The sequence below is a fragment of the Pleurodeles waltl genome, chromosome 10 (assembly GCF_031143425.1).
Source record: "Pleurodeles waltl isolate 20211129_DDA chromosome 10, aPleWal1.hap1.20221129, whole genome shotgun sequence".
Taxonomy (NCBI): Eukaryota; Metazoa; Chordata; class Amphibia; order Caudata; family Salamandridae; genus Pleurodeles; species Pleurodeles waltl.
In genome coordinates, this window is record NC_090449.1 from 571,963,019 (window position 1) to 571,980,434 (window position 17,416).

The 17,416-nt window shown below is 46.3% G+C and overlaps 1 protein-coding gene across 2 annotated transcripts in view; it reads right to left on the reverse strand.

The window, feature by feature from the left end:
• The window catches only part of CCDC13 (coiled-coil domain containing 13), a 527,643-nt gene that overhangs the window by 322,182 nt on the left and 188,045 nt on the right, over positions 1 to 17,416 (reverse strand). For both annotated transcript variants that reach the window (XM_069211020.1, XM_069211021.1), the window contains exon 7: positions 5,743 to 5,847. In XM_069211020.1, the coding sequence (XP_069067121.1) occupies positions 5,743 to 5,847 (105 nt within the window). The remainder of the gene's footprint in view (positions 1 to 5,742; positions 5,848 to 17,416) is intronic.

Consider the following 17,416-nt stretch of genomic DNA (forward strand, 5'->3'; position numbering starts at 1 on the left):
AACACCTTATCTGACAGAGACAATATCTAGTGGCAGATTCCTTAACTTAGAATTTCCCCCAAGCGTCAGTCTGGATCTGGAGATTTTTCTTGCGCAGTACTCCTGCTCGCCCTTAGGTAGTGTCGATCAGCTTCGCATCCGTTGACGGTGTCATCCGTGCCAGATATGACATTGTGGGTTCTATTTAGGTGCTATCCCAGCGCGCTGGCATCAGTTCCTTTTCATGACATTTCACGCCAGAAGCGCAAAGTTATGAAGAACACTGACCACAGGTGCATCACAATTAGGGCCCTGAAAGGGAGTCCCTGTCCCTAGATATCAGTTCGCAGAGCAGGGTGGATGGGTGGGTCAGTAAGGAATCTGCAACTAGATATTGTCTCTACCAGACAAGGTGTTACTGAAGCAAACTAATTTGTCCCTCTGATAGAGACATCTTGTTGCAGATTCCTTATCTTAGAACAGATACCCAAGCAATACCATTCCCGGAGGTGGGTCTGCGAACTAAGATTATACTAGAAAGTCCTGCAGGACCGAATGGTCAAAGTGCCCGTCCCTATGGACCTGACTGTCCAGGGAGTAGCGTTTAGTAAACATGCCCAGAGATGCCCACATTGCCACCTGACAGATGTCAAGGACTAGAGCTCCACGTGCTAACGCAGTGGTCGCAGCTTGAGCTCTGGTAGAATGAGCACACAAACCCTCAGGGGGTTGCTTCTTAGCCAGAGCGTAGCACATCTTGATGCAGACTAAGCCCATCTGGAAAAGTTTCCCGTCTACACTGCCCAACATCTCTTTGCAGCCACATAACCCACAAAGAGTTGATCATCCACCCAGAACTCTTTAGTTTGACCAAGGTAGAATGCCACTGCTCTTTGTGGCCCAGCCAAGGAGTCCCTCCTCTTCCTTAGAAGGATGCATGGGTGCATAAAAAGTTGTCAATGTGATGGATTGGCCTACATGAAAGGGCGTAACCACTTTGGCAGAAAGGAGGCTCTCGCGTGAAGCACCACTTTGTCAAGATAGGGCGGCTTTGATGGCAATGTTTGCAGCTCACTTACCCTTCTGGCGGAAGTAATGGCCACAAGGAAGGCAGTTTTTAAAGTGAGAAGCCTGAGAGGACAATTGTGGAGAGGCTTGAAAGGAGCGCACATCAGAAAAGTCAAAAACAAATTCAGGTCCCATTGGGGCATAATGAATGGACCTTTAAGCAACCTATTTACAATAGGGGACTTAAACAAAGAAGGTTGATCAGGCCCCTCAAAAAAGATGCAATTTCAGACAAATAACCTTAGAGAGTGTCCATAGCAGAGGTATGCTGGGCCAAATAAAGTATAAACAACAGAATCAAAGCGAGAGGGGCAAAAAGTGGGTCAACAGCCTTGTCTGTGTACCATGCCAATTTGTTTTTCAATGACAGGCATACAGCGTTTTGGTGGAGGGACGCCTGGCTGCCAAGATTACTTTACAGACTACGGGCAGAAGGTCAAAAGTTGTCAACTGTCGCCGTTCAATCTCCATGCAAGAAGGCAGAGACCGGATAGGTTCGGGTAGAGAACCCTCCCCTGGTGCTGTGACAGAACATCCTCCCAAAGGGGCAGTCTGATTGGAGGATCGATGGCCATGCTCAGTCGCTCGGGATACCAGACTATTCGGGCCCAGTCCGGAGCCACAAGGATTACTTGGACCTGGTTGTTCTTGATATTCTTCAGAACTCTGGGCCCTTGAGAACTCTGGGCAGAAGTGGTACGGGCAGATAGGGGTACAGAAGGCCTGAGTTCCACTCGAGACGAAAAACGTTGCTGGGGGATTGCCGCCTTGGAAACACCAACGCACAATACTGCTGACATTGGACGTTCTCTGCAGAGGCAAACAGATCTGACCAAGGCTCTCTCTACTGCTGAAAGAGACCCAGCGCCATTTCCGGATGTAGACAGAGATCTGGTTGGGGAAGGGAAAGATCTGCAGTGGTGATTCGTAAGCCACCACTGCCGATCTTGCATGTCTGAGAGATTCCCTTGATGCTGCGCCCACTGGAAACTTCAGGTGCCACTGCAGAGCCCCCATATGCCATCAGGCAGGTGTCACTAGCAGAATGCGCTCAGAGAGCCCGACAGATGTTGAACCACCAGGAAAATGCCCTGTTGTTCCAGCCACGTCCAAAGACGCAGAGCCTCCTGACAAAGGGTCCACGGCCCCACACCACTCTGCTTGTTGCAGTACCACTCGGCTGTGGTGTTGTCTGTGAACATCTGCACAACCTTCCCCTTGATTGAGGGAAGAAATGCTTTTAGTGCTAGCCGGATCACACAGAGCTCAAACAGGTTGATGTAGAGTCCGAACTCCGCCGGAGTCCAGATGCCTCTAATCTTCACCTCTCCCAGATGGTTGCCCCATCCCAGGAGTGATGAATCTGTCACTACGGTCAGATCTGGTTGGGGAAGGGGAAGATCTGCAGTGGTGATTCGTAAGCCACCACTGCCGATCTTGCATGTCTGAGAGATTCCCTTGATGCTGCGCCCACTGGAAACTTCAGGTGCCACTGCAGAGCCCCCATATGCCATCTGGCAGGTGTCACTAGCAGAATGCAAGAGGCCATTAGGCCCAGGATAGAGGCTGAAACATCGGTATCATAGCCTGAATATCCTCAACTCACCACTCGGGGGGGATAAGCCCAAAACTGCACTGTGTCCAGAACAACCCCTATGAAAGGTAGCATCTGAGAGGGAGTCAGGTGCGACTTAAGCACGTTTATAGTGAACCCCAGCGAATGCAGGAGGTCGGCCATAGTTTGGAGGTGGGAGACGATAGACTGGGGCAAGCCCACCTTCACCAGCCAGTCATGGAGATAGGGTAAGACTGAAAGTCCTGATCCGCGCAGATGAGCTGTGACCACCTCCATCACCCTGGTGAACACCCAAGGGGCACTGGTAAGGCCAAAGGGGAGCACGGTGAACTGAAAGAGCTGGTGGCCCACCATGAACTGCAAGTAACGTCTGTGGACAGGCAGGACGGGAATATGGAAATAAGCGTCATTCAAGTCCAATGCTACCATACAGTCTCATGGGGCCAGGGGAGATAGAACCTGAGGGAGCATTTTGAACTTCTCCTTCCTGAGGAAGAGATTGAGGGGCCAAAGGTCTAGGATAGGGTGGAGGCCCTTATCATTTGTGGGTACCAGGAAATAGCGGGAATAGCAACCACAACGAACTTCTGGCACAGGAACCCTCTCTATGTCTCCCTTGGCCACAAGAGCCGTATCTTCCTCTCTGAGAAGTGCCAAGTGATCCTATGTCATCCGATCATAGGATGGTGGCATTGGCGGAGGGGTAGTCTCGAAGGGGAGAGATTAGCCCCTTTAGAGTGTCTGCAAAAACCACCTGTCTGACGTGATGGATTGTCAGCGGAGCAGGTGATGGCCTTCGACTTTGAATGGTCCCTGGGGGGAAGAGACAGACTAGGAAGGTTTGGAGGCAGCTAGGGTGACATGGAGGTGGACTGGCCAGACCGCTGGATCCCACGTCCCCGGACACCCTGAAGCTGGGCAGCATGCGTGGTGCGGGGGCTGGACGGGAACGAACATGGACGGGTGCCTCTTCTGTAGCCACAAAAGTGGTGAAAAGCAGACTGAGGGGGGAGTGGGGCGGGCCACAAAGCCCAAGGACCTGGCTGTAGCACGATAATCCTTGAATCGCTCGAGCGACGAGTCTGCCTTCTCTCCGAAGAGACGGGTGCCATCAAAGGGCATGTGCAAAAGATTGGCTTGGAAATCCCCCGAAAAGCCAGACATCCTCAACCAGGCGTGGCGCCTAAGGGCCACTGTGAATGAAACCGCCATGTCCAGAGATCAGTTCAGTCCACATCAGATTGTAAACTTTGCTGCGTCTCTCCCATCAGCAACTGATTGAGAAAGTACAGCCTTGGCCTCCTCTGGGACCTATGGCAACACCTGCGCAACCGTATACCACAGTGTGAGAGAATACAGGCCCAAAAGGCATGCAGTGTTCACAGACCTCAATGCCAAGCTGGCAGACGAAAACATCTTCTTCCAGCCCCTTGGATTCCCTGTCAGAGGGTGTGGAAGGGAACGCTCCTTGGGAGATGGAGCCTTGGATAACCAAGCTCTCAGGGGTGGGGTGTCGCTTAAGGAAACTTGGGTCGCCTGGAGCAGGGCAATGGCTGCAGGCAACTGTGCTGTTAAGAGGAGCCCCTGTGCTGGGTTTGGACCAGGTATCCAGTAGGACATCTGTTAGGGCTTCATTAAACGGGAGCAGAGGTTTGGAGGTTAGTCCTGATTGCCACCAAAGGCAGCTCAAGGTCCAGGAACTTAGCTGCTCTTTGCACCACCAGAGAATAGGAAGCTTTCTCCTGTGTAGCCACAGTAAGGGGAGAAAGCATGCCTGTATATGAAGAAGTATCCTGTCCACTGCCTTCACCCAACTCTACACGCCAGTCCACAGGATCTTGGAGCTGGTATTCTAAAGGGTCCGTGTGACTCCTCCCATACTTCACCATAACCTAGCCAATAAGAAAGGGGCTCAGGATCTGACATTTAGGCAAGGCTCTTGGCGGCGTCATACGATGCCCATCTGGCTCCGAATCGGAGTCAGCAATGAGGATGGGGACAGTACGGAGAAGGTTGAGGTGGTACGACCGACACCGTCCATGATCCAATCCTGGATCTATGGGAGTCCTTCGAAGCTGAAGTTGCCGGTGAGGAACTTGAAGGTGCTCCTTCCAATTTCACAGTGCCCAAAGGCACGCCAGCGGTGTCGGACTGCCCAAAAATGAGATGCATGGCCTCATAGAACTCTGACACCCTGAAACTCAGGGAGGTGCAGGGTCCGCCAAGACGCTGGCTCTGCAGAAGGAGGCCTTGAACGACGACTTACCCAATCATCCCACTTGCAGAGTCAAGCATCTGGCTGCCATCAGTTTCAGAGATTATTTCCTCAAAGATATTGGATGCATGGCCTGACACTCTGAGCCTGACTTTGGGTCGTGGTTGTGCTCCAAACACCAAAGGCACATGACGTACTGACCTGTCACGGACATCGTCCGATGACAGGATCCGCAGGGCTTTAACCCGGCCTTCCTTGATGACATCCTTGACGCTCCTGGAGTTAGGAACTCAAAAAAACGTTGACAAAAAGTTGAAAAAGCCCGGTCAAAAAATGACTGAGGGATCAGCGCTGGCTGGCGTGGAAAGAAAAGAACAGACATCAGGGCGCTAGGGTGGTGCCTATATGGGGCCCGCAATGTCATATCCGACGGGGAGGACACAGAGCCAATCGACACCACCTAATGGCACGCTGGGGTACTGCTCGAGAAAAATCTCCAGATCCAGACTGATTCCTGCGGGAAATTCTAAGGTAAGGAATCTGCAACTAGATATCTTTAGCTGATAAATAAGAGTGGCATGTAGAAAAGTATAAAATGGTTGTTGCACAAATCAAACCACTGAAACTATTCAAACATCAAGAAAAGTATTCAACAAACATAAGTGAGCTGAACCTTCTACAGGAAAAGAGGAAGCATAGGAAACAACCAACATTTGAAAGTACGCTTTAAATTGGGTGCACAGACCAACCCAATGACGCTACAAAAAAGTTTTTATATTAGTAACTTCCTGATTTAACATGTCTTCCCTCGCCACAGAAAGGATGCATAGCATTTTGCTACATCAATTTGAAATAAATGTCAGAGGATAAGATTATGTGTCTAACATTTTACCTTCATACTCACCCTGCTTTGTAGACCAAGAATATGCTGAGCCCGACCGCGCCAGCTTCCAGTAGAGGTCAACAACTGCTGAATGTTCACATCTTCACCTACTTCACTAACTAGAACCTACAAAGATAGTCAACAGATATGATAGTAAGACTTAAAACAATCTTTACCACTCTCTTCACAATATCATGTTATATATATTTCAATCTATAATACAGATGTATTATTCAGATTCAGTTTTAACTATAAAAACACAAACTACAATAATAAACAATTAATTACAATTGTTTTCTTACTTGCATCAATCAACTTTCAGGAATTTTATATTTTTATCATCCCTTTAAAAGTTTATTTTGCAAATGGTTCTCTTTGCTTTTTCTTGTAGTTTCATTGTACTTCACCATTCCTCTTTTCCCCATTTCAAAATTCTTCTCTTTTTCTATTTCTTAGCATTCTTCTCCTTTGCTATGCATTCTTTAATCTTAATTTTCACCAGGGCCACTAGAAAGAATGCAAATGTGGCTCCACACGATTGTTTGTGTAACAATGGTTTTACCACACTTTCCACTTAATCAACCCACTGGTACTTATCCATGCTTTGAAATGAATCCATCTTCACTGAAGCCATACTGGTTACAATATTTGCAGCCTGTGGAGGGAGTTTCCAGGGCACTCATCACATATGTTTGAAAACTTCTAATTATCCATATGCCATGCAAAATGCAGAGCCAACCCCACCAGGTGTATATGAGGCTGAAGGGTCGAATGTCTGATTAAGTGAAAAATATTACCCAGAGCAACAGTGCAGCTAAATTCTAAAGTTGTTGTTCAGGAAAACCACTGAAAATCTGAAGAAAATGAAGAAAAATACAACCTGATAGGACAGTAAAGTAGACTGAAAATTGTTCTATAACAGAACACTCTGTACTGCCAGTAGCTTCTACTGAGGCAGCGCTTTTTGAAAGGCTTATAGGGGAGCCATATTACTGAGAGTTCTACCACTGATGAAATGTAGAAAGGACAGGCCATTGGGACATTTATGACATCAAAGTTGATGCCTATGATGCAGAACCTGGAATACAAGTAATATTTCTTTCTGCATCGTAGGATCTATATTCCTATTTATAAATAGAGTACCAAGCCATTCACAGGCGGTATCCAGAAGAGACTGGCTCCAGAAAACATCTAATGAGCTTGCAGCTGATACTTCTAGATAAAAGTATTCTTTAAAATAGCTTGCCCAACTACAGTGCCTGATGAGGAATTTGAATCTAAAAAATAGTGTTTAGATACGGTATGAATGGATTGCCAAGTAGTGGATTACATATTTCGTTCAGTGGAGTGTTTCTCACCCAAGCTGCCACATCTGCCTTTCCCCTCCTTAAATCATCCATACGCTTTCCTGTCAAAAGTCTGTTCCCGAACTGGTAACAAAGAACAATACAAGAAACAATCAACCTCACTAGGGATTGTTTTGATTTACTCAGAACCATAGATAAACATGAGTAGTCGATAAAGAGTGACTTACACTTTATAGCAAGACCAGTATCTAACATTATTGCAATCTTCTTTATTGCCACTACTCACAGCAGCCCCTTTAAACAACATGGAACCCTAACAAAAGTTCCATCTTAATAAAAGGCCAGAAACCTCTGCCATCTTCCTTCTTTTTTGCTGCTGCTCATTCAGATAAGTATATATTCGTTCATTCAGAACACTTTATTCGGTGATGTGTGTAAAGCTACTTGAGTGGTTGTAAATTAAATATTTTCACAAAAAGAAATGTATTCAGTAATAGAATCTCAAACTTCCAGCATAATAAAAATGTAACCTATGTCAGGACCGGAGACTCAGAATATGCTTCTCTTTCTATGCTTTAATAGAATCAGCAGCCAATCAGAGAAGATGTTATTAAAAGAAAACATATTCCAACATTCAAAGTATACACGTCACAACCATATAGTATGCAGTATATAAACACAAGAGGCAAACCCCTTTTTTTGCTGCTTCTGCAGCCAGTTAAGTGCTATTTGTTTATCTTAATTGACGATTGTCAACTTTCTAGCGCTCGCATTCACTGCGCTTGCTTTTCTTTTCTGCACGTATTGCGGAGCGGGAGCAATCTACGAGGCATCGCCCTTAGTTAAATTACAGTCACTCGGGAACTGGAGCTGTCACACAATCGTTCATCTTTTTTTTACTGCCCGTTTTTTTTCCCAAAGAGATAAAGGCGGTATAATCGGTTGGAACGTTTGCGCGCTTGGGATTTTTTCCCAGTTTCCCCTCCTGACTGCATTGTTCACAGGCTCAATTCAAGTGCTCCAGCTCTTATATTCTATTTGGCTCCCTTATGCCCTGAGATCTCTTTTATTGGCTCAGGGTTGTAAAATAAGCATAGGCTTTGCCTACAGTGCTGCAGGCTGCTCCCTCCATGTTCTATATTTGTGCACTTTAGCCTGCAGGAGTTTTGCACTCCCCCTGACTGTAGCCTTTGGCTACCATAGAATTTACAGTCCTTTGGACTTTTCAGTGATTATGGCTCACTCTTATTCATATGAGGAGGATGAATATTTTGAGGGTGACTCCCCATCCTTAGAAGAGAATCTTGTTGGTGACCTAGATAATAGTGTGCAGCTCTCCGTGAATAAGGCATTAGCAAAAGCTTTTAGCCCCCTCACTCATCATTTTGAGAGTTTTGCACGTCATAAGGGCTGGCTTCCATCCATTACTCCTTCTGAAGAAGCCCAAGCGAGTCAACCCTCTACCTCTAAGGGTAAATCGAAAGTCAAAAAATGGGCACATTCAGAAATCTTTGACCAGCTGTCTGCTTCCATTCAGAAAGGGCATGGACATAGCTCTTGTCAACAGCATGAAGCCCAAGAGACAGACCAGTCTTCAGACTATTCTTCCTCCAAGCATTCTTCATATTCTGACTCGGAGGCGGATCCCAGCGACTGTCCCGGCCCAAGCAAACTGAAAAAGTCAGATAAGTCTAAGAGTCCAGCACCTAAGGCCCCTCGCGTATTGACCTTTAACCCTGAAGTCATTGTCCATCCTCGCTCTTCGAGCTGGACTCCTCCCCCGGATGTAGCATCTTACATTCAGGAACACAACAGGGCAGGATTTGACAAGGATGTGGGGCCAGACTACGAGCAGAATGCCCTAGACCAGACCTAGACATTAAGGTCACTGACACCCCTGATATCGACCCCACAATGGTCACATTTATGAAAAAATGGGCCAAGGATCCGAAGAAGGGCCTTGACCGTGCTTGGAGGTCCTGCCAAGATAAGCTACTTGATCTCTCTGGACCCCTCGCTAAAATCTTTGAATTGGCATATTTGGCTAAGGAATCTAATGCTCCGATCGACCCAGATGTCCTAGTGGGTTGGGCTCAGAGAGCCATTTGCCACGTCAACGTGGCAATCTCTACCGAGAGAAGGCACTCTATTTTGATGCGCATTGATCCCCAGCTGAACTAACTCGCTACTTCAGAAGCGGGTCAGGTGGCCCAGGGCCTCCTCTTTGGAGCCCCTTTCATTAAAGACCTCTCTAAATTCGCAGCTACCTTCAATTCGATGGACAAAGCCCAGTTATTCTTAAAGAAAGTCTTCAGAGAAACTCTTTTTTGAAGGGACGGACGTTTGCGGGGTCGCTCGTCAGGCCGCCACTATTATCAAGGCCCTAGACGTGAATCCTTTGTCGGCGGACGCGGGTATAACAGAGACCAGCAAGCGGACTCTACTTTCTACCCCTCGCACCCCGCGGAGGTAGAGCTTGTTACCGGAAGAATTACTACAAAGGACAACAATGTGCCCCCCCAAGACTCCCCCAATTCAGGTGAGACTCATTCCCTTTTCAGAGGGAATTCTTGGGGGCAGAGTTCAGACATGTCTTATAGAATGGCGAAAATTGACCAGAGACCCATGGGTGTTAGAGACCATTCCAGGTTTCAAGTTGGAATTTTATTAATCCCCTCACCAACAGTCCCTTAACCCCTTCCCCATTTTTTCTGTCACGATCAAGAGGTCATAAGTCTAGAGGTGCAGGCTCTCCTGCAAAAAGGAGCTATCTGCCAATCGGTTCCCCATCCAAAGGGCTTTATCAGCCTCATCTTTCTGGTAGACAAGAAAGGCGGGGGATCAAGTTTAGCTCTCAATCTCAAAGAATTCAATGCTTGGATAGTCTACAGGCATTTCAAAATGGAGGGAATTCATCTTCTAAGAGATATCCTTCAAGAAGGAGGTTGGCTGGTACGCCTGGATTTAAAAGATGCGTATCTAAGCATTCCAATATTTCCCCCTCATCGCCGCTTTCTTCAATTTATTTGGCTAGGCCAATGTTTCGAGTTCCAGGTCCTTCCTTTTGGGCTTTCTTCAGCTCCTTGGTGCTTTACCAAGGTGATGAGACCGGTGGTAGAGTCTCTTCTCGCCCGTGGGGTGCGTCTGATCGTTTACCTCGACAACTTGATCATTATGGCTAAAGACCCCTTAGTCCTGCAAAATCACTTGGCGTGGACAATCCTCCTTCTTCAGAGCCTGGGTTTCTTGATCAACCAACCCAAATCTTTTCTCCTTCCGTCCCAACAGATAGATTTTTTGGGTTTCCGGATAGACTCGGTGAAGGCCCAATTGATTCTTCCCCCTCAGAAGGTTCGCAATATAAAGAAGGAATTGCACCTTCTCTTGTCCAAACAGAGGGTGTCCTTGAGGAGCTTAGCCCGGATGGTGGGGCTTTTGTCTTTCTCGATTCAGGCTATCTTCCCGGGTCCTCTTCACTACAGAGCCCTTCAGCGTTTCAAGATATCTCATCTGCAGAAGGGGCTGTCTTACTTGGACAAGGTACCTCTCTAAGCAGAGGCCCGATCGGAAATAGCATGGTGGCTAGATCATATGGAGGCCTAGAACGGTCAAGCGATATTCAGCAATTCCCCAGATGTGATTCTGGAATCAGATGCCAGCAGATGGGGCTGGGGAGCTCATTGCGGGTCTCTGACCATGGGAGGTCGGTGATCGGAGGAGGAACTTCACCTCCACATCAATTGCCTGGAACTTCTGCCCGGTTCCTTTGCGATCCGAAGCCTATCACCCCTGAGATCGGATTGTTGCATTCTTTTGAGAATGGGGAACATCTCCGCGGTCAGGTATCTGAACAAACTGGGTGGTATGAAATCTCAGACTCTGGCTCGGATTGCCAAGGAGTTCTGGAAATTTTGCCTTCAACATCGCATCTCAGTAATTGCGGAATACCTGCCAGGGGTAAACAATGCAGTAGCAGACTGGAATTCCAGATTCCTTCGGGATGGCAGCGATTGGAAGCTCCTCCCAGAAGTGTTTTATTATCTGAACAAGAGCTGGGTCCTTTCTCGATAGATCTGTTCGCCTCGAGACTGAATCGCCAACTCCCCCTCTTCTTCAGTTGGAGACCAGATCCGGAAGCGGTGGCCATGGATGCCTTCCTTCCGGACTGGTCCCTTCATCGGGGATATGCCTTTCCCCCGTTCAGCATGGTTCCTTGAGTCTTGACTCAGGTTCGCCACCAGAGATTGCTCTAGTACCCCTCTTTGGAGAGCTCAAGCCTGGTTCCCTCTATCTCTGGAGTTGTTGTGCAACTATCCCCTTCTGTTCCCTCTGCAGTACAATCTATTGCTGGACCCTCTTGGGAATCCTCATCCTTTAATTGTGACAGGCAAATTGCAGCTGGTGGCGTGGAAAGTTTCCGGCAACAATGGCTCCTGCCAGGCATTTCTGAACAGGCTTCAAACTACATTCATCAGGCCTGGTCTTCCAGCACACATCAACGTTATGCCTCCGCTTGGAAGCGATGGGTTCACTGGTGTGCGGAACGGGATTCAGATCCCTTTAGTGCTGATGTCAATCTCGTAGTTAATTTTCTAGCATCGTTAGCAGCTTCTGGTTTGGCCTACAGATCTGTAAATAATTATAGGTCTTCTATATCGGTCAGGCATATTCCAGTCTCATGTAAGCCAGTGGGTGAACACTTTGTGGTTTGCAAGTTGATGAGTCATCCGCCTTTCTAAACCCCCCCCGCCTCGTTACTCATCTCTTTGGGACGTTAATGTGGTGCTTTCCTTTCTTTCCTCCTGGCCATATAATAGGTTCCTGTCACGTAAGCAACTTTCTGCTAAACTTACCCTGCTCTTGTGTCTCATCTCCTGCAAAAGAGTGTCAGATGTTAGAGCACTGGACCTGGCAGGAAGGATTTTTTCTCCTAATGGAGTTTCTTTTTCTATATCCAGACGCACTAAAACGGGCACTTCTTCAGTATCCTACCCAGCTTTTCCTCACAATTCTAAGTTGTGTGTAGTTCAGTGCTTAAAAGCTTATGAGGCAGCTACGGATGAGTTCAGGAGAGACCCTGGGGGACAACTTTAATTGCTCTTCAGAAACCTTTCAATCCAGTCTCATCGGCTACTTTGGCCAGATGGATTAGATGGATCCTTTCTGAACCAGGAATTGATGTCTCCATTTTTGGGGCACATTCAGTTTGCGGGGCTGTGGCCTCAAAATCCTTTAATTTGGGCGTGAGATTGGAGGATATTATGAGAGCAGCAGACTGGTCCTCGGAGTCGACATTTAAGGCCTTTTATTACAAGCCCATATTGGATATTGCATCTGTGGTGGTAAATCAGCTTTGAACTAGCATAATCTGAGCCTCCGGTCCTGACATAGAATAAAAATAATTTTTGATTCTACTAAGGACAGTGAAGCGAGGATTATCCCTCCCTGATTGCAGCAATAAGACATAATTTTACGAGTTAAGTATCTTGATCTATATTTATTGTCTTATTGTATAACCCACCCAGTTAATATGTCATTTTAAGCATGATTGCTGACATTATATTTCTTGCCGTGTTCTATAACTGGTTATATTTCTTTTTTCCTAGGGTTCAACCAGAAATAACGCTAGTACTAGCATCTGGTGGATTTCTTTGGCTGTATGCCATCCCTTTATGAACATTTGGACCTTTTCAGACTTTTCCTGGTTTGGATAGTTCATTTGTAGACTTTCCTTATTGACTCTTGTTGGTTGAGGTATTCGCAAAGAAAGAGGAAGATCGTTTGCCTCTTGTGTTTATATACTGCATACTCTATGGTTGTGACGTGCATACTTTGAATGTTGGGATATGTGTTCCTTTAACAACATCTTCTCTGATTAGCTGCTGATTCTATTAAACCACAGAAGGAGAATCATAATCCTCACCTCCGTGTCTTTAATAGAACTGAAAATTCTTGACGCGAAAGCTCGAAAACTTTTTAGTGTATGAGATTTTGTGGCTGAATGTGCTTTTCGAGAGTATGAGCATAATGATTTACTTTCTTAACCAGGTTTTGTTATGTTCACTTATTTGTGTTTAAAGACAAATACGGCAGATATTTCAACGAAGGAGTGGTAGAAGGTTAAAGCTTTATCGTTAGTGGTTCAGTTGGGCAGTCCGTTGGGAGTCTCTCATGCTGAGGGTGCAGCACAGTGAGGCTCGAGCATGCAGAAGCTCGAGCGTGCTGAGGCTCCAGCGCTTGGGAGTCACAAGAGCCTGTAGGTGCAGGCCGCATGGGCCGATGTGCTGATTTGCAAGCAGCAGGCTTGACGTACGGACGCATGGTTGGTGATGCCGAGTTTTTTGGGCATGATTGGCGGCAATATCGAGTCAAGGTTGACTCTAATGGAACATCACCCATTAGGACTTGTTGATTTCAATTGTAAATGTAGTGGACAGTGAAGAAGCACTTTGGTGTTTGGGCACACCCGCCTCACTCAAGACGTTACGCACGGGCGGCCATTTTAGAAAGTTCGGAGATACTAATATTATTGTACTGTAAATGTAGTTTGAGAGATTGGTGAGAAATGAGCTGTTTTTACAGTTGATTCTTGGAATCATCAGCTGAGGCAGCGCTTATGTTAGTTAATTTGGTGTGATACTGGACATATTTGGAGAGGTGGTTTAAACATATTGGATTGTGATGATTAAGGATTTTTGCCTGTGATAGATAGTCAGGGAGGATAAATTTTGATATTTTAGTAAGGTAAGGTGAGTGGTTTGATTATGTCAGAGCCTAACACTCTGGAGGGTATGGAGATCTCTTTGGAGGAAAGAATAAAATATTTATTAAGAAAACATTCTCAGCAGGTTTGAATAATAAGATGGAGAGAAGGATAGAAGATATGTTACAGGCAGAAGGGTCAGCTGGTGAAGGGCCATTAGAAAAGAAAGGTGGTAAAGAAAGTAGGAAGAAAAAACATCTTGAAGTGGATCTGACAAAGGCAAAGATAATAAAATCTGCTGGAGCAGAGGTTGTTTTTTGTGAACACACAAAACATGGTTGTGTCGAAGACACACATGGTGACCAATGGAATGGTCCATAGAAGGTATTTAAGAAGCCTAGAAAGATCCATAGACATTCTACTGTTCTTTGTGATGAGGCTTCTGGCAGCGAGAAGTGGAGTTGAGTTGCTCTTCTGAATTCGATTCATATGAAGAGAACAGGAGAAATATTTTGAGATCAGAGCCTTTGGAAGGCATGAAAAGTGTGGAAACTAAGGGGGTTATTCCAACTTTGGAGGAGGTGTTAATCCGTCCCAAAAGTGACAGAAAAGTGACGGATTTACCACCAGCCGTATTACGAGTCCATTATATCCTATGGAACTCGTAATACGGCTGGTGGTATATCCGTCACTTTACCGTCACTTTTGGGACGGTTTAACACCTCCTCCAAAGTTGGAATAACCCCTCAGTCTCTAACAGAGCGGTTAGGAGACTTTATGTTTGATCATATGCTTTTGAAGCATCCACTTTTTCCTGAATGGTCCCCGGCGATACATATGGTACGAGTGAGGTCAGAATGTCCAAGGCCTCATTTGTCTAGTAAGGTGACAATGGCGCTAGGTCTTGATGCTGATATTTTAGCATTTATAGGCAAAAGGGGACAAGACCCAAGAAAGGGACTAGATAAGGATGTAACAATGTGTCAGGGCAGGTTGCTGGATCTGACAGGGCCTTTGACTAAAAAAAATTATATGGCTGAGGATGCATACATTGCAAAGAAAACACTGGATGTTGAGGAATTGAGAGAATGGATTGAAACAGCAGTTTGTTTGCTTTGGAAATGTGAATACAGCTGTATCAGGGGAGAGAAGAAAAAGTATTTTGTTGAAGATTGACCCGAAGTTGGTGGAATTAGCTACTAAAGAAACCCAACAGGCTACAAATGGTTTGCTGTTTGGAGACAACTTTATAAAAAATGTCTGAATATGTATGGGAATTTAGTTCTTTGGAAAAATCTCAATGAAACATCAAGAAGGTCTTTGACACAAGTTTTTGGAGGGGCGGCCGAACAAGAGGTCGGTTCCCCGACCGTGATCAGGGCATCACAAGTGCCTTGTTTTCCCTGGGTTTTAGGCTGAGTCAGTATCAGACCTCTTATCAAACAGGGAGTTTCTATCCCCAAAAGCAGAAATCAAGAAGCAGAGGAAAATATGGAGACCACGGTTCCCAGGGATCAGGTAAGATTAGACCCTATTGTTATCCCATTAAAATTGGGTGGCAGACGTCCTCAATTTTTCAACAACTGGACTTGGAGAACAGTGAATCCTCGGGTTCTAGAGCAGGTGTAAGGTTATCATATAGACTTTGTAGAGGAGTGTTAGACTTTTCATCCTTGGCGTGGTCTCCCTTAACTTTTTGCCTCTGTTCCCCAGGTTGTTGATGTGTGCTGGACTCTGATTTTGCTGTTTTTGTTACTCTGGGCACTTTACCACTGCTAACCAGTGCTAAAGTGCAAGTGCTCCTGTTTAAATTATACGTAAGTGGTTCATCCATGATTGGCATATTTGAATTACTAGTAAGTCCCTAGTAATGTGCACTAGAGGTGCCAGGGCCTGTAAATCAAATACTACTAGTGGGCCTGCAGCACTGGTTGTGCCACCCACATAAGTAGTTCTGTAATCATGTCTCAGACCTGCCACTGCAGTGTCTGTATGTGTATTTTTACACTGTAAATTCGACTTGGCAAGTGTACCCACTTGCCAGGCCTAAACCTTCCCTTTTCTTACATGTAAGGCACCCCTAAGGTAGGCCCTAGGTAGCCCCAAGGGCAGGGTGCAGTGTATGGATAAGGTAGGACATATAGTAATGTGGTTTATATGTCCTAACAGTGAAATACTACCAATTTCGTTTTCACTGTTGCAAGGTCTGTCTCTCTCATAGGATAATATGGGGGCTACCTTTAAATATGATTAAAGTGTAGATTCCCCTAGAGAGTAGATGGACATGTGGAGTTTGGGATCCCTGAACTCACAATTTAAAAATACATCTTTTAGGAAAGTTGATTTTAAGATTGTGAGTTTGGAAATGCCACTTTTAGAAAGTGAGCATTTTTCTTGCTTAAACCATTCTGTGACTCTGCCTTGTTTGTGGATTCCCTGTCTGGGTCAGTTTGACAGTTGGGTTGTTTTTCACCTCACACCAGACAGTGACACAAAGGGAGCTGGGGTGTGATCTGCATTTCCTGATTAGCCATCTCTGCTAGGAGGGAGGGGTGGAGTGGTCACTCTCATCTGAAAGGACTGTGCCTGCCTCTGACAATGCTGTCTCCAACCCCCTGGTGTGTGTCTGAGGCCTTGCCTGGGCAAGGCAGGATTTCACAAGAGGGTGTGAGTCCCCTTTGAAGAAAGGTGACTTCAAAGACTAAAATGGGTATAAGAAGGGCACCCAAACTTACAAACTTTAGAAACACTTCTGGAATCAAGGGGAACCTCTGCCTGGAGAAGAGCTGATCGCTGAGGAACAAGTGCTGCCCTGCCTGTGACTGTGCTTTGTGGAGCTTTCCTGCAGTGCTGCTTCTGCCAGAGTAAGAGGGCAAAGACTGGACTTTGTGTGCCTTCCATCTTGAAGAAGAAATCTCCAAGGGCTTGATGTAGAGCTTGCCTCCTGTTGTTGAAGTCTCAGGGATAGCAAAGACTTCTTCCTGCCAGCACCTGGAGTCTCTGGAGAGACCCCTACTCTGCTCTGTGGTGCCTTCCAGTTCCTGGGACCCTGAAAGGAGAGGCTGGCAGCCTAAGGACAAAAATACACGCACCGAGCACCGTGCGGAGAAAAGATCGACGCGAATCCGATCGCGGCTGAGAAAACGACGCGACGCCGGTTCCGCAGCTGAGAAACGACGCCGCAGGAAACGCGACCGAAAAACCGACGCCCGGAGCAGGAGAAACGACGCGCAGCATCGCTGACGGAGGCTGAGAGATCGCACCCTGCGCCGCGGGACTTTCGGATCGTCGTGTGGCTGGCTTTTTCAACGAGCACCGCCGTGCCGAGTTGTTTTCGACGCACACAGCCGTGCAGGGTTACTTTCGACGCACACCGCCCGTGCGGGGTTATTTTTGACGCAAACCAGGTACATTTACACGCTAGCAGCGCTAGTGTGTTGTTACAACTACCTAAAGACTCTTTTTATTTTAAACCTTTAAAAAATCATAACTTGACTTGTGTATGTTGGATTTTTGTCGTTTTGGTCTTGTTTTGTCTAGATAAATATTTCCTATTTTTCTAAACTGGTGTTGTGTCATTTTGTAGTGTTTTCATTAAGTTACTGTGTGTGTTGGTACAAATACTTTACGCCCAGCACTCTGAGGTTAAGCCTACTGCTCTGCCAAGCTACCAAGGGGGTAAGCA